General features: G+C 41.8%; 1 protein-coding gene across 11 annotated transcripts in view; it reads left to right on the top strand.

Moving 5' to 3' along the window:
- INPP4A (inositol polyphosphate-4-phosphatase type I A) overlaps window positions 1-26,828 on the top strand; it is a 72,515-nt gene extending 45,687 nt beyond the window's left edge. For 5 of the 11 annotated variants that reach the window (XM_022599126.2, XM_022599125.2, XM_089922693.1 and 2 more), the window contains one exon: window positions 6,708-9,407. In XM_022599126.2, coding sequence (XP_022454834.1) covers window positions 6,708-6,840 — 133 coding nt within the window. In that variant the 3' untranslated portion in view covers window positions 6,841-9,407. Of the gene's footprint in view, window positions 1-1,806; window positions 9,408-12,987; window positions 13,264-13,567; window positions 13,727-26,534 lie in introns of those variants that run through there. The other 6 variants (XR_016395341.1, XR_016395340.1, XR_016395342.1 and 3 more) reach the window with 6 other exon arrangements.
- Window positions 26,829-27,129: the final 301 nt, after the last annotated feature.

Raw genomic sequence — 27,129 nt, 5'->3', positions numbered from 1 at the left:
GGAAGTCGACCTTGCTTTCCTACGTTACAGCAGGGACCCCGGGGTCCTGAGTAGGGAAGGACTCTCCTCCCATGGGACGGGCACCATTCCCTTGGCCTCCCTCTGCTTCTCTGAAACCCCACCTGCCTCCAATCACGGATGTCTTTTTTAAGTTTATTTAGGTTTTTCTGAATTTTCTAAAACCTCTGCCGTGAACATATGTTACGTTAATAATCGTTGACGTTATTCAAAACCAAAGCAAAGCTCGATGCCATCTCGCTTTTGCCGCCCTCGGGATCCTCAGAGCACCAGCCCCGGGTGCCGTGCTCGCCACCCTTGTCCACCTGACCTCATGCATTTGTTTCCATGTGACACTGTTACCCGCCCCCCCCCCCCCCCCCGACTTCTCTGTTTTTTGGATTATCCCGTGTGGGGAAGACGTGTCTGCTCATAGGCTGCAGGCTCCAGGTGGCTGGTCGGTAGCTGGTGTTTCTGGCTGCGGTGTGGCCAGGAGCCGCGGGGCAGCCCGGAGCCCTAAGGAGGCAGCAGGAGGTTTGGCCATGCCCTGTGGTGGTTCTCTTGCTTTCTGGCTTGCGTCTTGCCTGACCGAGGAGCAGAGCACGCAGGCAGCGGGGTGGGGCGGCTGGGGGTAGGTGGGCTGGGGGAGGGGCAGGGCTGACACTCGGCTGTCTTGTGTCCTGGAGGCCCAGGGTGAGCACTGGCCAGTGCGGTGCTAGCAAGTGCTTGACAGCCAGCTCTCTCCAAAAACAAAAACAAAAACAAAACCTGATCTGTCTGGTTTGCCAGTTTCTGTGGCATAAACACTCCTGCCAGCGCCTGTTTCAGGCTGCCGAGCGACACCACGGACCAGGGAGCTGGGAAGAGATGCGCACGCTTGGCTTTTGCCGTCGGAGCCCATTCCAGCTCCCTGTTGGTGGTGCCCCTCCATCCCCAGTGCAGGGGCCGAAACACAACAGTGGGCCTTCCTAAGTAGCCCCAGTGGCCCCCGAGACTGCCCTGGCCGGGGTCGTGACCCCGTGATCAGTGCTTGTGGCATGAGAAGCGCCCCCCGTGAGAATGGCACATCCAGGGCATCCAGGGTCCTCCGGGAGCCTCACCTCAGCACATTTCTTAGGTAGCACCAAAGGGGGACAGACCCCCAGTTTCCAGTGAGCTGGGTTGGACTCCATTCTTGGTAGACCCCATCTCACAGAACGATGACTCGGAATGGTAGCTCACACCCTGCCGCTGCGAAAAGCCAAGGCGAGTCTGGTGAGGGCTCTGCCTGCAGTTGATACTGAAGGGAAACGGCTATCCTCTGAGTGTTTAATCAGGAGGCAGCTTTGGCAAAATAAGTTGCACCACCTGCCGCTCAGGCACCTGTGAGAAGGTCAGACGCCCCCGACAGTTCTTCATGTTCAGCTTGCTCTTTGGAGTCCACGTCTGGCCGCATGTGCGAGCATGGCAGGGCAGCATGGCGTGTGCTTGGCAGCCGAGGGTGTGAACATGGAAAACCATTTAGTCGGCCTACACGTGTTTGTTTTCAGTAGATTACAGTATTTTTTTCTTATTTTCCCTTCTCTTTCTCTCCTTTTTTTCTTATAACTGCTCGTTTTGTTTTGGTATCCCTTTTACACCCTTTTCTGCATATCATCTTTTTCTTTGTGTTGTGGCTTCATTCCATGTTTTTTTTTAAATCTTATCTTTTGGTTCTCTTCTTTTTTTTCCCCCATACTTTTGAAAAAATCCATTGCATGTATCTCTCCTTTTCCTTTATTTTCTTTCCCTTTTTCTTTTCCTTTCTCCCAACCTTCTTCCTTTTCACAGCATTGGAACACGGGAGGTAGTCACCCAGAAGAACTTGAGCGGCCTGGTGCCCATCCGAGACTTAAGACTAGACCCCAGCCTCCTCTGTTCCATCCCTTTACTAGCTCTGAGCCCCAATTTACTGATTGCGTGGCTCTTCCTGAGCGTAGCATACCTGGTGGCCAAATTGCGTTGCAAATGAATATCGTTATGAGAAATTAACAAATCACCAAAAAATAGTGCCAGAACATGTCCAGCCACCGTGTACCTGACTGGACAGAAGGGACGTGTCAGAGCATGGTCCGCCGAGATGTATTTCATGCCTTACAGTTTGACATTCTGTTGTTCTGAATTGTAAATACCTGCCAAATTATTTCACCAAGAGGATGTGTTCGTTTAAATTCTGTAGAGTTTTCAGTGCTTGTAACATGTTCTTACAGAGCTCTGTTACTGCTTTGTTTAGCTGGCCTGGAATTACTTGTACCAAATCTCTTGCCTTCTGATGTAAAACTATTTATTACCTGTATATCTCTTGTGCCCTGTTTCCTAAAGAGAGGAATTCTGTCAGGAAAGAATTTGTATATTTGATACTATTCTTTAAATGTACTGCTAACCTTTCCTTTCCTTTTGAAGAGAAATGAAAAGTGTAGATGCTTTCTAACTGGCTCATCTAGATAAACCTATTTAATAGGACATGTACTTTCTGCTTTCATTTCAAAGCGTAGTCCCTGAAATTATAGTAGCAAACAGTTTGCAGAATTATAACATTTCCTTGCTTACGTTACTATTTCCAAGTTGGGATGACACAAAGCTGTGAGGACGGTAGCTCATTGTATCAAATCAGGCACATAAAAATAACATATTGCATGTGACATTAGAATTACTCTTTTAAATCTTTGTCATTAAACTGATCCAGGAACAAATGCACAGAGTAACAAAAGGCTGTTGAAGTTAGATACATTTATTTTTCTTGAAATAGCATTTTTCATCAAAAAAAAAAAACCCCTGCTTCTTTAATTCCAGATTCAAGTCCAGATACCTTTTCTCTCTTACAAATCAAATATGGTTAATAATGAAAAAAAAAAATCAAAATTTACCAAAAAATAAGGTCCACTTTTGGGCAGTTGTGCCAGATGGAGGTGTGAGAGAGAAAAGGTCACTTTGGTTTCTGTTCTTATTGCTCTTAATTTTAACATGGCAACGTCTGTAAAATGGGAGGATTTGTAACCTTAACATTCCTCTGTGGAAAACGGTGGCTAGACACCTCTGAAGGCAGCAGAGTAGATGACAGGGAACCCCACAGATCCTGCATAAGAAACGGGCGGTGGCTTCTCTGTTTTCCAGCTCCGATTATGTTGTGCTTCTGTTTTGGCCTCCAGCTGGCTTTCCCATACATTGCATTTTATGGAAGTGGATTTCTTTTCACCACGCTAGAAACACTGGAGTGAATTTAGAGAAGCTGGCTTTTCCAGAAACTTCACCCCCAGCCATGCACGCAAACCCAGTCCACCACAAAATCTGGCCTCTCCATTCCCTCCCCCCGACTTCCAGAACTGACTCTGGGGTTTCTCTGGTTTGGCCTCAGATCTGAGTCTGGGTTCCGGGAACTGCAGAGGCAGTTACGACTGCAGAAGCAGTGGGTGACAGAGGGCAGGTGCAGACTTTAAATTCTAAGATGAAGGGGCATCCTCCTCCCCGCTGTGTCCTAGACCTGAGCACTGGGGGAGCCTAGGGCCTAGGGCAGCTGCGTCCACTCTCCTCACAAGTGCAGTGTGGTCGCTCTGTCTTTTCTAGAATGAGGTGGCTGCTCTGTGGCACAGCTCCTGACATCTGTCAGGAGGGAGTCTCTCTCCAGATGCCAAGTGACTGGTGGTGTTAAGTTGTAGCAACATGACACTAGTCACAGGTGAGGTCCTGCCAGCCTGTGACTCTTGTGGAGAGGTGTGTCCACCACTTGTCCTCCTCCACATCAAGGTGTACAAGTCGACTTTCTGAGACCATCTTGTTCCTTTATTGGAAAGAGGGCAGGCAGGGCCCACGGTTCACGTTCCATAGCTCCTAGCCTGTTCTGGGTAAAGCACTCCCGCCGCCCCCGGGGTGACACGTGCTGTGCCTGCCTCTGGGCTGGCAGAGACCATGCGCAGATGAGGGAGGCCCTTCTGACCACACAGAGCGTCCCCTCCTCTTCCCGGGTGCCACCGCCCGCCCAGCAAACCGGGGCCGCAGCCAGCTAGACAAGCGCGCCCCCCCCCCCCGGCAACCCCCGCGGGGCCTCATGGACACCATGGCCTGTCTCCGGCTGTCTGCCCCCGGCTGTCATGGTGCCCACCAGGCCTTCCTGTAGGCTTGGCTGCTAAGCTAAGATTCTTGGGTTTTCTCTTCAGGGGTGGGTCAGGAGGCAGTACGTTCTAACTGCAGTCACGAGGTGAGATGGAGACAGCGCACCACGAGATCAGACGAGGCTGGGGGGGTGGTGGTGGTGCTTTAGAATATCTGAGCAAGGAAGCTCAGCGTGCCTTTCAGCTGAGTTTTCATGTCGCCAAGGCCTTACGAAGTCAGGCTAAATATATATTTGAAATCTTTCCTGCTTTAGTAAGTAACAGGCAGGATAAAACAAAGATGGGGAGATGATTCAAGAAAGGGGAGTCACTGATACTTGGTGAAGGTTTTCAGGTTGCTTCTGAGCTAATGCTAGCGCTGAGAAAGTGTCAGTGCAGGTGACTCGAGATGTTCAGGATCACCAAGACACTCATGTGTCCAGATGAGTTCTGAAGGGGAAGATCCCCTCCGGAAAGGAGAAACAGAGCTGTCACTAAAACTAGTTGCCACTTGGGGTTTCAATTTTAATTTTTTGTTTTAAAAAATAGATGTCCTTGAAATAATTTATCGATATAATAAAAAAAACCCATGTACCTTTGAAATAATTAAATCCCTCTTTCTAAAAATATATCCAAGGCCACCTCAGTGTGTACTGTAGACTCCTAAAAATAATGCAGCCGTTGTGAGGGATCAAAGTATTCTGCCTTAGGACGCAGGCTGGCCCCTGCGGCAGGAAACGCCAGTTACCACAGCACGGGCTTGCCTCTCTCCACAACTCAGGCCCCAGGCCCAGGCTGGAGCTTGTCTAAACACTGGGTGATAGAGTCAGCGTGTGATCAGCCTCATTGGTCAGATTTTGTAAACTCAGTCCAAATTCAAACATTTGAGGGAAAATAAGCACAATTTAAAAATAAAGCGTAATCTTGACTGTAATTTCATGTGTAGTATATATTCAGCCAGCTAAACCAGTATCAGCCTCTTTAACATGTAAATAAAAAGGTACCGTCACAGTTCACAAGTTCTTCTTCTTCGTTCCTCAAAGCAGTTTGACATTTACTGCTGGTAGGTAGTTTTTCAAAGGTGTGTACATTTCTTTGTAAATGGAGAAGCCATATCTGAAATAGTCTAATAATGTAAGAGCTTCCAAAGATTAAAGAAGCACCTATATAGCTTCTGCTTTAAACGGAGTATTTTTATCTGATTATTGGATGTTAGACCCACATGGTCTTTACTTACTCTAGGGCTCCCTGCTCGTATGGCCTAGGCGCTCAGTGCGGATGACACACATGTAGCTGAGGGCTTTGAGGCTCTCGTGACAAGAAAGCATATCTGAGTTACTAAATTACTTAATATAACAAGCAGGTGGATACTTTTCTAAAATACCCGAGTTTATCTTCTGAATAAAATCACTGTCTTACCAAAAATATTTTTCATGTTCTTAATAGTGAGACTGTCATTTTCACTTTAAAAGGCTTGAGCAATTGCCACTGATATTTTTTTAAAATGCATGACATAATGGTCTTCATACAACTTGAAATATTTTTTTTAAATCACTGTTTCTTGGTAACTGCAAATTTTACATCTCATAAAGGGGATTTTGTACTAAATTTAATACTTAGTTGATTTAAATGCTAGTCTTAGAATAATATAAAACTATGAACTTATACTGTGCTATAGGAAGTCGTTCCTATTTAGAATCGCTTTTGCCTGTGAATCTCATGTCTATCAGAACATTTCCCAGAGAGCTCCCCTGAGGCTCCCATTCGGGAGTGTGAGGCCTGCCTGACAGCTCATCCGCCTGTTGAGCATTTGCTTTGCCCACTGGGTTGCCAGTGACAACCCTTGATCAATGCAGCAGCAGAAGAGGCTGGTGGCAGGTTCTCTAGGGAGGGGCCCCTGTGGGCTCTCACTGGCTCAGTGGCACTCTTGAGAGAGGTGACCACGAGGGCAGCTCACCTGGAGAAGGTGACCTCGGTGGGGTCACTTCTTCACGACGCCCCAGCGCTGAGAGCCATGTAGCCATCGCACAGCCCCGCGGCATTGCTGTGTGCCCGGGACAGCTGTCTCCCAGGTTGAGACAGCATGTGACAGCCACCTTCTTAGCCAGATGGTTTTGCTACATGTTGAATTCTGCAAGGAAAATCAGCATTTTGAATTGGAGACGGTTAACAGCTGTTGCTAATATAGAAAAATTCAGCTTTTTAAAGGCTTTTGGTAAGAGTAGCACTTTTTCCATTCAAATTGCTATGTGACAGAACCTCTGAACCACTAGTTAGGATAGACCCCTCAGATAACCAGACACGAAATACATGAAACCATTACCTTAAAAAAAAGGTTGTCCTCCACTTCGATACAGTGCTGCTTTTGGAAATGCAAACCTCGCAGTCCCATACAGCCTGTGTCCATCTCTGTGCTTCTTAATTGCCTTGTTCAGAAACCCGCCATCTTACGTGTGTATTGTCGTAAATGAGTCTGGCATCCATTTAAATTAATCAGCCTTTCTTTTAATGCTATGAAAATAATCAGTTCATTTCATCTGAGTTTAAGTCTTTTCTTTTTTCCTTTTTTACTGCTGTCATTTCTTGTGCTTGTTTTTTCCCCAGTGAGGGTTGTCGAAGAGAAAATACAATGAAGAATGTTGGAAGTCGCAAATATGCGTTTAATTCCCTGCAGCTGAAGGCTTTCCCCAAGCATTACAGGCCTCCTGAAGGGACTTACGGCAAAGTTGAAACATGAACACACGGTTTCCTCTAATTAGCTGTTATGTAATAAATGTGGGTACCCTCTAGTGTCATATATGAATTCTTCAAGAAGACCTGAAGGACTGGTTTTTACTTTTATGTTTTTAAAAACTATTTCACTAAAGAGTCTATAGAGCATGTTTTTTGCGTTGGAATCCATAGCAGGTAATGTTGGGCTCACTAGTGTGGAGAGTTAACAACTGCCCATTTAAACAGCCTTCAGCCATAACCACACAGATATCAACAGTTACCTGTATGAATCAAGCCAGGTGCGTCTGAAATGCTAAGACTTTCTAAAACGCCCACTTAGGCAGCTGCTCACCTAACTTATTTTTCTACTGAGTAACTCAAAATTGAGCATTGATTTACAATCTACTTTTTAAAAATCTCCATGTAAAACAGTAAATAATAGTTTAAATGATTGGATCCCGGGCAGACCACTAAATGTTAAATGTTAAGGGAAGTTTTGGGGAAAGACGCTCGCTCTCTCATGCGGCCAGGGCGAGTGCTTCTGGGGCATCAGCCTGCCTGCAACAGCACGGGTGGAAGTAAAGGCTGATAAATCAGCCTGAGATAAGACTTATTAGAAGACAATACCTGCAAAGCCGCCCACACAGTAGGGGCCACCCCTGTCCCTTAAAGAACAGGGTGTCTGCTCGAGGACATGAGGCCAGCTGGCTCCTGTTGCCTTATGCCCTGTGTGTAGTCCACGGCCCCAGGGCACGTCTCCCCTTCTTCCCCGGCTCCAGGGCACGTCTCCCCTTCTTCCCCGGCCCCAGGGTACGTCTCCCCTTCTTCCCCAGGTCAGGACCTCGCACGTGGTATTGTCTGATGCCTCTCAGTCAACAACGGGGGATTTTGAATAGAGATAGTGGAAGCCTAAATATTTTCAAAATTGATGTCCTCTGGTGGGTTTCCCAATTTTTTGTCTTCTAGAAGACAATACAATCATGTTTGAATGTCTGATGAAAGTGTCTTTTAGGTCTGCAATAATTGTTACTACTCATTCTGTTATGTAAGATGGCTACTGAGGAAGTTGAGATATCTCCTAAAATGAGATTTTGAAAGGGATTAATGGACCATAAAACTTAGGAATTTCATAGAAAATTATGTCTGGTCATCTATTATAAGGTGATGAGTCATCTGCACAGAGCAGAGTTTTTTCTTTATATGTTTTTATCAGTTGTTTTTATCAGTACGTTTACATGTTATTTAAAAGGCTGTAAAAGAAATGTATGTGGCACATAGTCCTGATACTGATCCTAATGACTTGTGAACCCTTAGGAAGCTCCTTTATCTAAAATTCTAAATGCTATTCTTTGGGCTTCTCTAGAAATGCCACTTGGAAACACGTAACAGGCTTGGGCCTGGGGAGCTGAAGCACGGGCAAGACCACCCCTTGGCAGGGACAGAGGGTGGGCATCAGGTAAGGGTGGAACCAGGTGACCTTTCAGATCCTTTCCTCCTCAGAAGTCAGTGCACACCTGGAGCCTGCTGTCTCCTGACGCCCACTGGTGAGTGTGAACTGGTGTGGAGGGTGAGTCGGTGAGGGACCCTTGGTGCTCACCAACCCCTGCACAGCTGGGTTCACTGTGGAGGGCGGAGGCGGAGAAACTTGTCCTGCAAGCCCACTGCACAGGTGGCAGCAGGTGGTGTCAGATTCTCCTGCTGTGTCGATCCATGTGCAAAGACAGCTTCCAGTATGGCTGATTTAGTCTTTCACCTCCACCATTTCATTTAATTTGTCATTTTCTAGTATCTATATATTTCCATCTTTACTCATTTTAACATTTTTTAAAACTCCCTTGTATTTTTAATGTTACTCATACAACTTTCAGATTTTTTTTTTTTTTTTTGGTCTGAAGAGCATTACCTGCATTTACCAAAAGGGAATATAGCAAATGTTGTCCTCTGTTAGCGGTTTTGCATGTGGCACCTTTATGTGAATATTTTCCTAATTTTGGCTTCATGTTGGATCACCATAAAAGTCAAAGACTTGGCTAATCACGTAGAAAATATTCAGGTTTCAGTATTCCACCTGAGCGTTACTCCCCCGCTCCTGTGCGGTAGTCAGTCTCACGGCGGCACTGCGCGATTACAAAGCTCGTTGAGTGGGGGCCACATTGCCCATCGTGGTGGCTGCAAGTACCCAGGTCACACGGGAGCTTTGAGTTTTCAGTTGGAGAAGGAAGGCAGTTGTACAGGTTCCCGTAAAATAGAGGTTCCATCAAGTGCTCCTTATATAAGGCACCCATTTAAAAAGAAACGTTGAGACACTGAAAGCTCAGATGTGACGTGGATTCTGTGAAAGCGTCTGCAGCACAGTTGCCTTTGGTTTCCTTTAAAAACGTACAAATACTGTATAATAACAGTTTTGTCCCTACACAATTGTATTTGCCAGGCTTAGTGCATTAAGGTACTTTTATTTATTTGTTTTGGACAGTATTAATATATATAAACATATAGTTACCGTTTTATATATTCTTAGCTCATTCAAAGCCATGTATGCTGTAAATGTGCTAGTCTTTAGAATGACAATAAACAGCTAACGAGATCATTAAACCTGGTCTGCCTGATTCATTCGGATACATTAGGACTGGTTCTGTGGCCGGCATCTGGCTGGACTGCTGGGCATTGCACTGAGTGCTCAGTGTTTGTAAACATGAGACATTTCTGTTTTATAATCCTGTTTTCACTTAGTTGGAAGTAGAGGGCAGTGAGGTGTGGGATTCAGCTTCAGACAGACTCGGATCCCTATCCTGTCCTGCCTTTCACTGGCTGGTGACTTTGAGCAGCTTGCTTGCCCTCTCTGAGCCTCCCTCCACGTGCTGAGTATGAAAGTTGCTGCTTTTGCCCTTGGTCCCAGTGCACATCAGATTTTGCGTACACCCTGTAAGAGTGAAGTTCCTGTCTCCCCCAGCCCTGTGGAGATGCTGCAGTTAAGCCTTCAAAGCCAAATGCTCTGGGAGCTCCTCTTCTCAAAGACAGACCCCCAGGCTGGGGAGCCTGACATGGGGCTCAGAACTCTCACTCCTGTGGGAGAACCTCTGCCATATAATTACTCTCCAGTTTGGGGGTCACCCACCCCCTCCCAGGGGTATGGGATTTGACTGTACTGCGAGTGTGCCCTTCTTACTGTCTCGTTGTGGTTCCTTCTTTATGTCTTTGGTTACAGAATATCTTTTTTGGTAGGTTCTTATCTTTTCTTATTGATGGCTGTTCAGCAGTTAGTTGTGATTTTGGTGTGCTCACGAGAGGAGGTGAGCTCAAGGTCCTTCTACTCTGCCATCTTGTCCCAGGAACTGAGGAAATTTTAATCCAGGGTCATTGTGCTCTCCAGATCATCGACCATGACCCACAGTGAGTATCAGAGAAAAATCCCCTTATGCCTCCAGCAGGAGAGAGAAGGAACCACTCGTGAGATCTGCGTGCTAAGTGTGGACACAGTGGGCAGTGTGAGATGATTGGCATCAAACGTTCCTGAGTGTTAGCCGCTGCTCATACCCTCCCACGTCCGTAAGTGTGGGTGGTGTCAACTCTGTGGGTTGCCTGGCCATCCGTTGTGTGACTTGCTGAAATGTCACTCCGTGAATGGTCTGATTCTTCATTACGCTGCATCTTGTGCTCGGCACGCGTGCCCAGGGATCTCCCTTGGATAAATTCCTAGCAGTAGAAATGTACAACTAAAGGATAATTTCAATGTTCTGAAATTTTTGAACTTTTAATACTACCAGAGTACTCCCATAAACTACCACCTGGAGCACCACCTGCCTTTCCCTTTCTCATCGGAGCTGGGGACGGCACCTTGTTTCACTTCCATTCCTTTGATTACTCTGAAACTGGACATCTTTTATACTTATATTTGTGCTTCTACTTTTGTGACTTCGAGTGTACATCTTTTTCATATGACTAAGTGTTTTTAATACACAGTCTGTTCACTCCTCTGTCACATTTTGTGGTCTTTTTAAACCTACTTGTCAGCTGTCTTTTCGTTTTGTTGATGGTAGGTAGGGGGTCTACAGAAGTGAAAAAATCTTATGTGGTGATATACACCTTTTTCTTTTTGCTGTTTGTTGTGAAATTGAGTCCTGGCTTCCCCACTGGAGGTGACACAGCTGGCCCCCCATCCTTGTCCATGAGAGGGTGTCATGCTGTGCCCTCGCTGAGGGACAGCACCGCACTTGGCACCTTGCACGTGCTTGGTTTAATTCCATTTATGGTTCCTGCCTTTGCTGATACTGAGGTTACTTAAAAAATATTCACCTGTTCTTATTATTTCTAGTACTTACATGGTTTGTTTTACATTTAGAACAATTCATCGGGAATTATTTTTGGCATAAGGCACATGTTGTAGTGTTTGCTACGGTCAGCACGGCTCCCTCCTCTAAGCCAGCCCGAATGTTGCTCCTTTAAAGATATAAGCAAGGGGAGACGTTTCAGGACGCTGGCCACCGTCACCGTGCACTTCCCCCTGCCCCTCCTCGATGCCATCCTGGGTTTCCATTCCAGCCTGTTAGTGGGTGACTTGGTTCAACCTGGCTGCTTGGTTCTAGGGGCAGTGACTGTGGAGGTTCTGATTGGAAGAAGGTAAGGGGGGCTGGTGGTTGGAGTTTTCCCCATTTGTAATTTTGCTGAGGACAAAAATGATCAGCTGTTCAAAGGGCCGTTACCTTTGTAACTTCTTTACAGGCTGTTCTAACGGGTCTTCCCTCTTTTTAAAAATTTTTTATTGATGTATAGTTGAGTCACAATGTTGTGTGTGTTTCTGGTGTGCAGCACAGTGGTTCAGTCATATATATGTACACAGATTCTTTTCCATTATACATTTTTACAAGTTACTGAATATAGTTCGCTGTGGCATACAGTAAGACCTTGTTTATTTTATATATAGTAATGTGTATATGTTAATCCCAAACTCCTAATTTATCCCTCTCCCCCCTTGCCCTATGATAACCATGAGTCTTCTATGTCTGTGAGTCTGTTTCTGTTTTGTAAATAGGTTCATTTGTATCATATTGTATATTCCACACGTAAGTGATATACTTGTCTTTCTCTGACTTCAGTCAGTATGACAACCTCTAGGTCCCTCCGTGTTGCTGCAGATGGCATTAGTGCGTTCCTTTTATGGCTGAGTAGTATTCCTTTGTGTATACATGTGCCACATCGTCCTTACCCACCCCTCTGTCGATGGACACTTGGGTTGCCTCCATGCCCTGGCTATTGTGAATAGTGCTGCTGGGAACACTAGGGTGCATGTGGCCTTTTGAATTAGCATTTTCTCCAGGTACACGCCCAGGAGTGGGACTACTGGACGACGTGGTAACTCCATTTTCAGTTGAGGGACCCCCCCCCCCCCCACACCGTGTCCACAGTGCCGGGTTCCATTCCCCTGAGCCCCTTCCTGAAACAGCAAATAGCAAGTTGGAACCAGTTTTGAAGTTTTCTTGCAAGATCCTCCTCAGCCTGATGTGTTCCTATGCTGCTGTCACAAGGTGGACCTTCGGGCACAGGGCCACCCCTTAGTCACATGGCAGAGCTTCTGGCATTGCCGTCTTTTCTGGCCTGGGGAGTGCCAGGAGCCTGGGCCAGTAGAAGGGCCTGGCCTCAGGTCTGGACATCCTGTTGTGCTCTGGGCGTGGGCCCTTCCAGGACCAGCACCTTCGAGCAAGCCCTTGTGAAACTCTCTACTTGCAGATGGACAAACTCTTCCCTTACAAGCCTCTATGAAGAGTTGACTTTTCATGAAGTTGTAGTGCAGGTGCTGCTCTGCAGTGTATGAAACCCTAGTCCAGAAGCAAAAGGTTCCCTGGAAGGGGACAGCTCAGGGCGCCTGACCTGCCCTACATGCTCATGAGGGTTGCCCAGAGGGAGGGCAGAGCTGCCTCACAGGTATTGATTACCTTTACACTTTTAAATGTACCTTCCTCTCAAAGGCCCTTTCCAAAAGTAGAAAGTAATTAAATTTACAGTGGATAAAATCCAGTATTTGAGAACAGGAAGGAAAATAGAAATGAAAGTGAAATAGGGGTGTATGTCAACCCAAAAGATTTTTCATTCCCACGAGCACGAAGCAGCACAGGCACTGGCAGGGGGAGAAGTGACAGGAGAGATGGAAACTTTAGCACACTCCATGCTCCCACAGGATTCTGGAAGCAGAACAGCACTGGCCAGAACTGATGGTCCGGCACCTTGTTTACGCTGGCCGTGGGCAATGACAGCAGCACAGCAGATGTCAGCCTACAACGTGTCTGGAAGCCAAATGTTGACTTTTAGGTGGAGGGTGCAGGTGGGTTCTGTGCCGTGCTCTGAACTGCAGCAGGGCCCTGTGAGTGGGCATACACAGGTGCCCCCCCCCCCCCCGCCGCCGCCCCCAGCCGTGGCCACCAGGGAGACCACCCCAGCCCCAAGTTACAACTCTGTCCTGTGCTGCCCAGGGGAGAATGCCCCTCCCCCGTCTATGCTGAGATTTGGCAAACGGGTAATAACTTTTTTTTTTTTTTTTTTTGCGGTATGCAGGCCTCTCACTGTTGTGGCCTCTCCCGTTGCGGAGCACAGGCTCTGGACGTGCAGGCCCAACGGCCATGGCTCACGGGCCCAGCCGCTCGGCGGCATGTGGGATCCTCCTGGACCGGGGCATGAACCCGCGTTCCCTGCATTGGCAGGCAGACTCCCAACCGCTGCACCACCAGGGAAGCCCTAACTTTGTCTTCTTTTTATTACAGTTATCACTACCCAAGCTCCGACACAGATTCCTGAGAGGGTGGGAACAGAATATCTGCACTCCAAATCCCTCCTCAGACCCCTTTTGTGCTTCAGCACTACTTTGCAATGACTCTTCCTGCACCAGGCTTCCAGTGGGCCTTTTCAGCCAGTCCAGGCAGGTCTGCGTTCAATTATAAATCTTTATGGTGCTGTCAGTCTCGGTTGTACCATTTAACAAAAAACAGCCAGGTTGGAGAGGACAGGAAGTGTGCTTGTTTCCAGAGCAAGGAAGAACATAGCTGCATTTGAGAGATGGATATAGAGGCATATGGCAGTTCATCACTTCCTCCCTGCTGCTCGCCCTGCCCTTGGCTTCTGTGGTTTTCCTTTCCTGGTCTCTCACTCTGCCTCTTCACTCTGATTGACTTGTTGTCCTCCATCCACCACTAGCACTGTGGTGGTCCCTAGGTTTCCTTCTATTGTACTTCATATGCTTTTCCTGAAATATCTTATTAGTCATTCATATAGAATAAATTACCACTCAATTGCTAATGACTACCAAATTTCCAGATCCATCTAAACATCCAACCATATCTCAGTCATTCTACTTGAGTGTCTTGCCAAACTCATGCATCCCCCCCCCCCCCCGCAAGCTGGCTGAGCTCGCCTCTGATAAATGACCTCACCTTCCACCCTGGGGTCACCTTCCCTCCCCTCCACATCCCATCAGCCACTAAGATCATATCTCTTCAACCCATTCCATAATTTCCATCCACACACTCACAGCTCTGGTCCACATCCACACTCCCTCTCATCTGGACCACCTCCCCATAGCTTTCTTATTCCTCCTTCAAGGCCCATCTCAGGCATGCCCTTTTCTATGGCGATTTCTCTCCACAAAAGGAGCTGGCCCTTAAAAAAATATGTCCTCAATCAGCCTTGACTATATGCATATTATATTATGCACCTCTCATTCAGCATGTTACTTACCTTTTACTTTGCCCAGCATGTTACTCTGAGTTACAACAGCAAGTGCAATGCCTGTCACACAGGAGCTATTCAAAAAAGCTCACCGAATGAAAAGATTTTTTTTTGATGTTCAGTTGAAATCTTATTTCAGCACTAGACTATTGCTTTTCTCTGTATATAATCAGTTATTCTAAACACATTACAAGGAGCCAAATTCAACAGGCTCAAGGGAGAAGGCAAAGTTAATAGTATAGTGTGGCAAACACTAGGACAGTGGTTTTCTCTTGGGGATGAGCAGGCAGGTCTCTGAGCAATGTTAAGCATTACAGAGGGTTCAGACAATATTCTGTTGATCTGGATGATAGTTAACTGGCAACATTATAAAAACACTATATTGGGACCAACCTCACACACCAGTGGGCAGGCACAAAAACGCTGCAGGCCGAAAGGCGGTGGCACAATATATTTAAAGTGATAAAAGGGGAAACCTACAACCAATAATCTACCCGGCAAAGCTTTCATTCTGATTGATGGAGAGATCAAAAGTTTTACAGACAAGAGCTAAAAGAGTTAGCTCCAAAAAACCAGCTTTACAAGAAATATTAAAGGAACTTCTCTAAGCAGAAAAGGCCATTACTAGAAACATGAGAATCAGGAAAGGAAAAAGCTCATTGATAAAGATAAATATACAGTGAAGGTAGTAAATTAACCATGTACAAAGCTAGTAGAAGGTTAAAAGAAAAAAGTAAAGTCATCGACATCTTCTTTAAGTAGTTAATAGATACACAAAGCTGTAAAATATGACATGAAAACCAGTAAGTGTTGAGGGAGGGGAGCAAAAATGCAGGGTTGTTAAAATGCATTTCATGTTAAGAGATTAGCAACTTAAAATAATCATTTTATATATATATATATATATATATATACACATGTGTATATATAGAGAGAGCTATACATAAACCTCATGGTAACTACAAGCCAGAAGTCAGTAATAGATGCACACGCGAAAAAGAGAACGGACTCCAAACATACTGAAGATAGTCATCAAATCACAAGGGAAGAGAACAAAAGAAGAAAGGAACAAAAAAGAACTACAAAAACAACCCCCAATTAACAAAACAGCAATAAGTACACATCTATCAATAATTACTTTAAATGTAAATGAGCTAAATGCTCCAATCAAAAGACACAGCGTAACTGAATGGATAGAAAAACAAGACCCATACATATGAGGCCTACCAGACTTACTTCTGATCTAAAGACACACAGACAGAAAGGGGATAGAAAAAGGTACTCCCTGCAAATGGAAATCACAACAAAGTTGGGGTAGCAATATTAGACCCAAAACAAAAAAAACCCACCTTTAAAACAAAGACTATATAAAGAGACAAAGAAGGACATTATATAATGACCAAGCCATCAAGAAGATATAACAATTGTAAATATATATGCACCCCACATAGGAGTACCTAAATACATAAAGCATACACTAACAGATAAAAAGGTACAAACCACCAGTAACACAGTAATAGTAGGGGACTTTTAACACCCCACCCACATCAATGGACAGGTCATCCAGAAAGAAAATCAATAAGAAAACACTGTGGCCTTAAATGACAAATTAGACCAGATGGACTTAATATATATAGAACATTCCATCCAAGAGAAAGGAGAATGCATTCTTTTCAAGCACACATCGAACATTTTTCAGGATAGATCACATGCTAGGCAATAAAGCCTCAGCATATTTAAGAAAATTGAAATCATCAAACATCTTTTTTGACCACAATGCTATCAGACTAGAAATCAACTACAAGAAACACAAACATGTGGAGGCTAAACAATATACAACTAAACAACCAATGGATCACTGAAGAAATCAAAGAGGAAATCAAAACATACCTGAAGACAAATGAAAAGAAAAACACAGTGATCCAAAATCTATGGGACCCAGCAAAAGGAGTTCTAAGACAGAAGTTTATAGCAACAGCTTAAAAATAAAAATAAAAAAATCCCAACAAACAAAAGCCCAGGAGCAGATGGCTTCACAGGTAAATTCTACCAAACATTTAGAGAAGAGTTAACACTTAATCCTTCTCAAACTATTCCAAAATATTGTAAAGGAAGGAGTGTTTCCAAACTCATTTTAGGAGGCCAGCATCACCCTGATACCATAAGCAAAGATATCACAAAAAAGAAAATTACAGGCCAATATCACTGATGAACACAGATATAAAAATCCTCAACAAAATACTAGCAAATTGAATTCAACAATACATTAAGAAGATCATACAACATGATCAACTGGAGTTAATCTCCGGGAGACAAAGACAAGGATGGTTCATTATCTGCAAATCAACCAATGTGATATATACCACATTAACAAACTGAAGAATAAAAATCATATAATCAAAAAACAAAACAACAAAAAAATCATATGATCATCTCAATACATGCAAAAAAGCTTTTAACAAAATTCAACAACCATTTATAACTCTCCAGAAAGTGGCTATAGAGGGAACATACCTCAACATAGTAAAGGCCATATATGATAAGCCCACAGCTAACATCACACTCAACAGTGAAAAGCTAAAAACATTTCCTCTAAGATCAGAAACAAGACAAGAATGCCCACTTGCCACTTTTATTCAAAATAGTGTTGGAAGTCTTAGCCACAGAAATCAGACAAGAAACAGAAATAAAAGGAGATTAAATTGGAAAGGAAGAAATAAAACTGTCCCTGCTTGCAGATGACATGATACTATATGAAGAAAATCATAAAGATGCCACCAAAAAACTACTAGAGTTCATCAATGAATTCAGTAAAGTTGCAGGATACAAAATTAATATACAGGAATATGTTGCATTTCTATACACTAACAATGAACTTTCAGAATGAGAAATTGGGAAAACAACCCCATTTACCACTGCATCAAAAAGAATAAAATACCTAACAATAAATCTAACTAAGGAGATCAAAGACCTTTACTCGGAAAACTGTGAGACAGTGATGAAAAAATTGAAGATGACAGATGGAACGATACATTGTACCATGTTCATGGACTGGAAGAATCAGTATTGTTAAAATGACCATACTACCCAAGGCAATCTACAGATTCAGTGAAATCCTTATCAAAATACCAATGGCATTTTTCAAAGTACCACAACAAATAATTCTAAACTTTGTATGGAAACACAAAGACCCCAAATAGCCAAAGCAATCTTCAGAAAGAAGAACAGAGCTGGAGTTATCATACTCCATGACTTTGGACTATACTACAAAGCTATAGTCATCAAACCAGTATGGTACTGGCACAAAAACAGACACATAGCAGTGGAACAGAATAGACAGCCCAGAAATAAACCCACACACTTATGGTCAATTAACCTATGACAGAGGAGGCAAGAATATACAAATGGGGAAAAGACGGTCTCTTCAATAAGCGGTGCTAGGAAAACTGGACAGCGACATGTAAAAGAATGAAATCAGAACATTTTCTCTCACCACATACAAAAAATAAACTCAAAATGGACTAAAAACCTAAGTGTAAGACTGGAAACCATAAAAAAAATCCTAGAAGAAAACATAGAACACTGATAAATTGTAGCAATTTTTTAGATCTGTCTCCTAAGGCAAAGAAAACAAAAGCAAAAATAAATGGGATCTAATTAAACTTAAAAATTTTTGTAGAGCAAAGGAAACCACTGACAGAATGAAAAGACAGCCTACTGAATGAGAGAAAATATTTGAAAATGATATGACCAATCAGGGGTTGATATCCAAAATATATAAAGAGCTCATACAGCTCAATATCAAAAAAAGAAAAAAACCTGATTTTAAAATGGGCAGAAAACCTGAAAAGATATTTTTCCAAAGACAACATACAGATGGCCAACAGGCATACGAAAATCACTAATATCACTAATCATCAGAGAAATGCCAATCAAAACCACAACAAGATATCACCTCACACCTGTCAAAATGGCTATCATCAAAAAGAACACCAATAACAAATGTTGGTGAGGAGGTGGAAAAAAGGGAGCCCGTGTACTCTGTTGGTGGGAATGTAAACTGGTGCAGTCACTATGGAAACAGTATGGATATTCCTCAAAAAACTCAAACTAGAACTACTGTATGAGCCAGTAATTCTGCTCCTGGGTATATAGCCAAAGAAAATGAAAACACTGATTTGAAAAGATTAATATGCCCCAATGTTCACAGCAGCATTATTTACAATAGCCAATATATGGAAGCAACCTAAGTGTCCATCAACAGATATGTAGATAAAAAAGACGTGGTGTGTATATATATATATGTACAAGTACACACACACACACACACACACACACACTAGACTACCACTCAGCCATAAAAAAGAATGAAACTTTGCCATTTGCAACAATGTAGACAGACCTGGAGGGCATCATGCTTAGTGAAATAAGACAAAGACAAAAACTATTTATCACTTACATCTGTAATCTAAAACATAAAACGAATATAACAAAACAACCAGACTCACAGATATAACACAGAACAAATTAGTGGCTAGTAGTGGTTACTAGAGGGAAGGGGGGAGGGGCAAGACATGGGTACAGGATTAAGAAGTACAAACTACTATGTATAAAACAAACTACAAAAATATACTGTACAGCACAGAAAATATAGCCAATATTTTATAACTTTAAATGGATTATAATCTAAAATGATTTTGAATCACTGTGTGTACACTTGAAACTAATAAAACATTGTAAATCAACTATGCCTCAATGAAAAAAACAATACCCTATGCACCTTTCTGTTATATTTAACAATAAAAATTACATGTTAATCCATCATTCAATGAAAAATCTGAAAAGAAAATTTAAAAAGCAATTCCACTTACAACAGAGTCAAAAAGAGTAAGATAATTAGAAATAAACCTAACCACAGACACAGAAGTCTAACATACTGAAAACTACAAAAAGTTGCTGAAAAAAATTAAAGAAGACACCAATAAATGGAAAGAAATCCCATATGAATGGATTGGAAGAATTTATACTGTTAAGATGCCAGTACTATCCAAAGTGTACAGATTCAACATACTCCCTGTGAAAATCCCATTGGTGTTTTTTGCAGAAATAGAAAAATCCATTCTAAGATTCACATGGAATCTCAAGGGACTCTGAATAGCCAAAACAATCTTGAAAAAGAACAAAGTTGGAGGTCTAGTACTTCCTGATTTCAAAACTTAATAGAAAACGACAGTAATTAAAACAGTGTGGTAGGGCTTCCCTGGTGGCGCAGTGGCTGAGAGTCTGCCTGCCGATGCAGTGGACATGGGCTTGTACCCCGGTCCGGGAAGATCCCACATACTGCAGAGCTGCTGGGCCCGTGAGCCATGGCCGCTGAGCCTGCGCGTCTGGAGCCTGTGCTCCACAACGGGAGAAAGCCACAACAGTGAGAGGCCCGCATACTGCAAAAAAAAAAAAAAAAAAACCAGTGGGGCACTGGCTTAAAGACAGACACATAGTGCAGTGGAATAAAAAGGTGAGAAATAAACCCTGGTATAGATGGGCAAATAATTTTAAACAACACAGAAGACCATTCAACGAGGAAAGGACGATCTTCTCAGCAGTATTGGGAAAACTGGATATCCACATGCAAAAGACTGAAATTGGACCCTTACCTTATATCAACTCAAATTGGAACAAAGACCTAAACATAAGAAGTAAAACAATACAGCTCCTAGGAGAAAACTTAGGGGAAGAGCTTTCTTGGATAGGGCAATGATTTCTTGGCTACAATACCAAAAGCACAGGTGACAAAAGTAAAAACAGATAAACTGGACTATATCAAAATTGCAAACTATGCATCAAAAGAACACGATCAACAGAGTGAAAAGAAATGGGAGAAAACATATCCAGATCACATATGTGGTAAGGAGTTAATATCATAATATACAAAGAACATCTAGAACTTAACAAAAGAGCAAACAACACTTTTTAAAAATGGGCAAAGAACTTGAATAGATATTTCTCCAAAGAAGATCTATAAATAGTTAACAAAGACCTGATATGATAAAATGGTGCTCAACATCAGTAGAATTGGTGGTTACCAGCGGGTGGGAGGGAGGACAGGGTAATGGGGAGTTGTTTAATTGGTACAGAGTTTCAGTTTTGCAAGATGAGAAGAGTTCTGGTGACTGGTTGCATAACAAGCTGAATTACATAACACTATTGAACTATATACTTAGAAATGGTTAAGATGTTAAATTTTTCATTATGTACATTTTATCACAACTAAAACTTAAAAATACAGGCACTAATAAAGATCTCAGAAATTATGTTGTAAATGGATTATAGACCTACATGTCAGCTAAAACTAAACTCTCAGATGAAAACAGGAATAAATTTCCATAAGCTTGGAAGAGGCAGTGGTTTCCTTTAGATACAGCAAAAGGAAAAATTGGAATTCATCAAAATTAACATCTGCTCCAAAAGACAGCATCAAGAAAGTGAAGATAAACTACAAACTGGGAGAAAACATGTCAAAGGCCAATCATTTGTCTTTAAAAGGAACTTGTATACCTAATATACAAAAATAAAAAACAAAAAATCACAATAAAAAGACAACTCAAATGAAAATTGGACAAAGGATCTGAATAGACATTTTTACAAACATATACAAATGGCCAATAAGCACATGAAAACATGCTCAATATCATTAGCCATTAGGGAAATGCCAATCAAAATCCCAATTCGATAACACTTCATACCAAATAGAATGACTGCAATCGAAAAGATGAAAAATATATTGAGGTGCTCCTATGTTGGGTGCATATTTATTTACAATTGTTATATCTTTTTCTTGGACTGATCCCTTGATCATTATGTAGTGTCCTTCCTTGTTTCTTGTAACAGTCTTTATTTTAAAGTCTACTTTGTCTGATATGAGTATTGCTACTTCAGCTTTCTTCTGATTTCCATTTGCATGGAATATATTTTTCCATATCCTCACTTTCAGTCTGTATGTGTCGCTAGGTCTGAAGTAGGTCTCCTGTAGACAGCATACATATGAGTCTTGTTTTGCACCCAACACAGGAGTACATGAATATATAAGGCAAATGCTTATATATAAGACAAAAAATATATAAGACATAAAAGGGGAAATTGACAGTAACAAGTAACAGTGGGGGACTTTAACACCCCACTTACACCAATGGACAGATCATCCAGACAGAAAATTAATAAGGAAACACAAGCCTTAAATGACACATTAGACCAGACAGACTTAATTAATATTTACAGGACATTCCATCCAAAAGCAGCAGAATACACTTTCTTCTCAAGTGCACAGGAAACATTCTCCTGGAGAGATCACATGTTGAGTCACAAATCAAGCCTCGGTAAATTTTAAAAAATTGAAATCATATCAAGCATCTTTTCTAATCACATCGCTATGAGATTAGAAATCAGCTACAGGAAAAAAAAACTGTAAAAAAAACACAAACACATGGAGGCTAAACAATATGTTACTATATAACCAATGGAACACTGAAGAAATCAAAAACTACCTACAAACAACAATGTAAACATGACGATCCAAAACCTATGGGATGCAGCTAAAGCAGTTCTAAGAAGGAAGTTTACCGCAATACAATCTTATTTCAAGAAACAAAAAAATCTCGAATAACCTAACCTTATACCTGAAGCAACTACAGAAAGAAGAACAAACAAAACCCAGAGTTAGTAGAAGGAAAGAAATCATAAAGATCAGAGCAGAAATAAATGAAATAGAGACAAAGAAAACAATAGCAAAGATCAATGAAACTAAAAGCTGGTTCTTTGAGAAGATAAACAAAATTGATAAAACTTTAGGCAGACTCATCAAGAAAAAAAGGGAGAGGACTCCAATCATTAAAAATTAGAAGTGAAAAAAGTTACAGTGGACACCACAGAAATACCAAGGATAGTAAGAGACTACTACAAGCAACTACACACCAATAGAATGGACAATCTAGAAGAAATAGACAAATTCTTAGAAAGGTACAACCTTCCAAGACTGAACCTGGAAGAAATAGAAAATATGAACAGACTAATCACAAGTACTGAAATTGAAACTGTGATTAAAAATCTTCCAAGAAACAAAAGTCCAGGACTAGATGGCTTCACAGGTGAATTCTTGTAAACATTTAGAGAAGAGTTAACACCTACCCTTCTGAAACTCTTCCAAAAAATTGCAGAGGAGGAAACACTCCCAAGCTCATTCTACGAGGCCAACATCACCCTGATACCAAAACCAGACAAAGCTATCACAAAAAAAGAAAATTACAGGCCAATATCACTGATGAACAAAGACGCAAAAATCCTCAACAAAATACTAGCAAACCAAATCCAACAACACATTCGAAGGATGACACAACATGATCAAGTGGCACTCATCCAGGGATGCAAGGATTTTTCAGTATCTGCAAATCAGTGTGATAAACCACATCAACAAATTGAAGAATAAAAACCCTATGATCACCTCAACAGATGCAGAAAAAGCTTTTGACAAAATTCAACTCCCACTTATGATAAAAACTCTCCAGAAAGTGGGCATAGAGGGAACCTACCTCAACATAATAAAGGCCATATATGACAAACCCAGAGAGAACGTCATTCTCAATGGTGAAAAACTGAAAGCACTTCCTCTAAGATCAGGAACAAGACAAGGATGTCCACTCTTGCCACTTTTATTCAACATAGTTTTGGAAGTCCTAGCCACGGCTATCAGAGAAGAAAAAGGAATCCAAATTGGAAAAGAAGAAGTAAAACTGTCACTATTTGCAGACGATATGATACTATTGTAGAAAATCCTAAATATGCTACCAGAAAACTACTAAAGCTCATCAATGAATTTGGTAAAGTTGCAGGATACAAAATTAATACACAGCAATCTCTTGCATTCCTATATATTAACAACAAAATATCAGAAAGAGAAATCAAGAAAACAATCCCATTTACCACCTCATCAAAAAGAATAAAATAACCTAGGGCTAAACCTACTTAAGGAGGCAAAAGACCTGTACTCAGAAAACTATAAGATACTGATGAAAGAAATCAAAGATGACACAAACAGATGGAGAGATACACCATGTTCTTGGATTGGAAGCATCAATATTGTGAAAATGACTATACTACCCAAAGCAATCTACAGATTCAATGCAATCCCTATTAAACTACCACTGGCATTTTTCACTGAATTAGAACAAGAAATTTTACAATTTGTATGGAAACGCAAAAGACCCCAAGTAGCCAAAGCAATCTTGAGAAAGAAAAACTGAGCTGGAGCAATCAGGCTCCCTGACTTCAGAGTATACTACAAAGCTACAGTCATCAAAACAGTACGGTACTGGCACAAAAACAGAAATACTATCAATGGAACAGGACAGAAAGCCCAGAGATAAACCCACACACCTGTGGTTACCTAATCTATGACAAAGGAGGCAAGAATACACAATGGAGAAAAAACAGTCTCTTCAATAAGTGGTGCTGGGAAAACTGGACAGCTACATGTAAATGAATGAAATTAAAACAGTCCCTAACACCATACACAAAAATAAACTCAAAATGGATTAAAGACCTTGTAAAACTCTTAGAGGAAAACATAGGCAGAACACTCTTTGACATAAATCACAGCAAGATCTTTCTTGATCAACCTCCTCGAGTAATGAAAATAAAAAACAAACAAATGGGACCTAATGAAACTTAAAAGCTTTTGCACAGCGAAGGAAACCATCAACAAAACAAAAAGACAGTCTTCAAAATGGGAGAAAATATTTGCAAACGAAGCAACCGACAAGGGATTAATCTCCAAAATATACAAACAGCTCATGCAGCTCAATAACAAAAAAACAAACAACTCAATCAAAAAATAGGCAGAAGATCTAAATAGACATTTCTCCAAAGAAGACATACAGATGGCTAAAAAGCACATGAAAAGATGCTCAACATTGCTAATTATTAGAGAAATGCAAATCAAAACTACAATGAGGTATCACCTGACACCAGTCAGAATGGCCATCATCAAAAAATCTACACACGAGAAATGCCGGAGAGGCTATGGAGAAAGGGGAACCCCCCTACACTGTTGGTGGGAAGGTTAATTGGTACAGCCACTATGGAGAACAGTATGGAGGTTCCTTAAAAAATTAAAAATAGAGCTACTATATGATCCAGCAATCCCACTCCTGGGCATATGTCTGGAGAAAACCATAATTCAAAAAGATACATGGGGACCTCCCAATGGTTAAGAATCCGCATGCCAATGTAGGGGACACGGGTTTGAGCCTCGGTCTGGGAAGATCCCACATGATGTGGAACAACTGAGCCCGTGCACCACAGCTACTGAGTCTGCACTCTAGAGCCACAACTACTGAAGCCCACGTGCCTAGAGCCCTGCTCTGCAACGAGAAGCCACTGCAGTGAGAAGCCCGCACACCACAACGAAAAGTAGCCCCTGCTCACCATAACTAGAGAAAGCCCGTGCACAGCGACGAAGAAGCAACACAGCCATAAATAAATAAACAGAAAGATAAAGCACCCCAATATTCGTTACAGCACTATTTACAATAGCCAGGACATGGAAGCAACCTAAGTGTCCATCGACAGAGGAATGGATAAAGAAGGTGTGGTACATATATACAATGGAATATTACTCAGCCATAAAAAAGAACGAAATAATGCCATCTGCAGCAAGACGGATGATCCTAGAGACTGTCATACTGAGTGAAGTAGGTCAGACAGAGAAAGACAAATATCGTACGATATGCCTTATACGTGGAATCTAAGAAAAGAGTACAAATGAACTTACCTACAAAACAGAAATAAAGTTACAGATGTAGAAAACAAGCTTATGGTTACCAGGGGGTAAGGGAGGGAGTGGGGATAAATTGGGAGATAGGGATAGGGACATATACCCACTACTATATATAAAATAGATAACTAAGAAGGACCTACTGTATAGCACAGGAAACTCTACTCAATACTCTGTAATGGCATATATGGGAAAAGAATCTAAAAAAGAGTGAGTATATGTTTATGTATTACTGATTCACTTTGCTGTACACCTGAAACTACACAACATTGTAAATCAACTATACTCCAATAAAAATTTTAAAAAATAAAATTTTTAAGAAGTTATAATAAAAAAACCCAAAAGGTGAAAAATAACAACTATTGGTGATATGGAGGAATTAAAATCCTCATACATTACTGGTGGGAATGTAAAATGATGTAGCCACTGTGGAAAAGTTTGGCAGTTTATCAGTTAAAGTTGGAGTTATCATACAACACAGTAATACCACTCTTAGGTATTTAACCCAAAGAAATGAAACATGTCTGGATAAAACTCATTAAGAAATGTTCATATCATTAGTCATAATAGCCCCAAAGTGCAAATAACCCCAAATTTCCTCAACTGATGAATGGATTAAAAAAATGTGGTATATCTATACTATGGTATATTATTCAGCAATAAAAAGCAATGAAGTACAGATAGATGCTACATACAGATGAAACTTGAAAACATGGTGAAAGAAGCCAGTCACAAAAGGCCACATATTACACATTTCTATGTTTATGAAATGTCCAGAATAAGCAAATCTATAGACACAGAAAATGTATGAGTTGTTGCCAAGAGCTGGGGGTGGGAGGTGGGGGGGGAGGAGGGAGTAACTGCTAATGGAGATGGGGCTTCTCTTTGGGGTGATGTAAGTGCCCTGGAATTAGACAGTGGTGATGGCTTCATAACTGGGCTTCATGACTGTGACTATTAAAAAAAAAAAAAACAACACTGAAATTGTATACTTTAAGGGTGAATTTTATGGTATTTGAATTTCTTCCAATGAAGCTCTCAATAAAGCTGTGACTAAGAAAAAGATAGGGTTCTATAAAATAATTTGAGTTTCTTATCAAACTTAACTTTTAATAAAAGTTGTAGCACTTAAACAGCTATACAAGAGGTATTGAAAAAATCTATCCTTTTCCCTTTCCCAGTTAGTATATACAACAGACCTCAGTGAATTTCTGCAACAAGGATCAGTGCTGATGTGGAATTCTTACAACTTTAGGTGAACCTTTAAGAAAGCAAATGAGCTACAGAATACCTTGATTGCTTTAACTCCAGTGAACTGCAGGTCTATGAAGAAGCTATGGGTCCTTCCATTATTCTTCAATACTGAAAAAAAAAAACCTGGAAACTTGGATTCACATCTGGCTCTACTGTATTATGTGACTGGAATAAAATTACATGACTCTAACCTTTTACAAGCATTTCATGGTTTTCAGTCTTGCCTTCTATAGTCAATACCTACTGGCTCTGAATCCTTCTTTCCTTTTAGGATAAAACCCAGCATTCATTCAATGAGATTCTGACATGAGTTACCAAATACAGTGCATAAGACCCAGGCCTGGCCAAGATCATGGGGTCCCATCCCTTTTTCCACACGGACTACAGGTCTAATTCAGGGGCAGGTGTTCCACAGAAGAATCCTTTTGTAGGGTCTGATTAGCGGACCCTAGAAAAGGAGGTTATCTCTCTTCTTTTTGGGTCACAGACCTTAAGGATGTGTGCTTTGGGCAGACACTGGCC

The sequence above is a fragment of the Delphinapterus leucas genome, chromosome 13 (assembly GCF_059928025.1).
Source record: "Delphinapterus leucas isolate spDelLeu-1000000601 "Yukka" chromosome 13, BTC_Dleu_Yukka2, whole genome shotgun sequence".
In the NCBI taxonomy this organism is placed as follows: Eukaryota; Metazoa; Chordata; class Mammalia; order Artiodactyla; family Monodontidae; genus Delphinapterus; species Delphinapterus leucas.
Note: the sequence above shows the minus strand (reverse complement) of the source record. Positions and strands in the feature narration are given on the sequence as shown.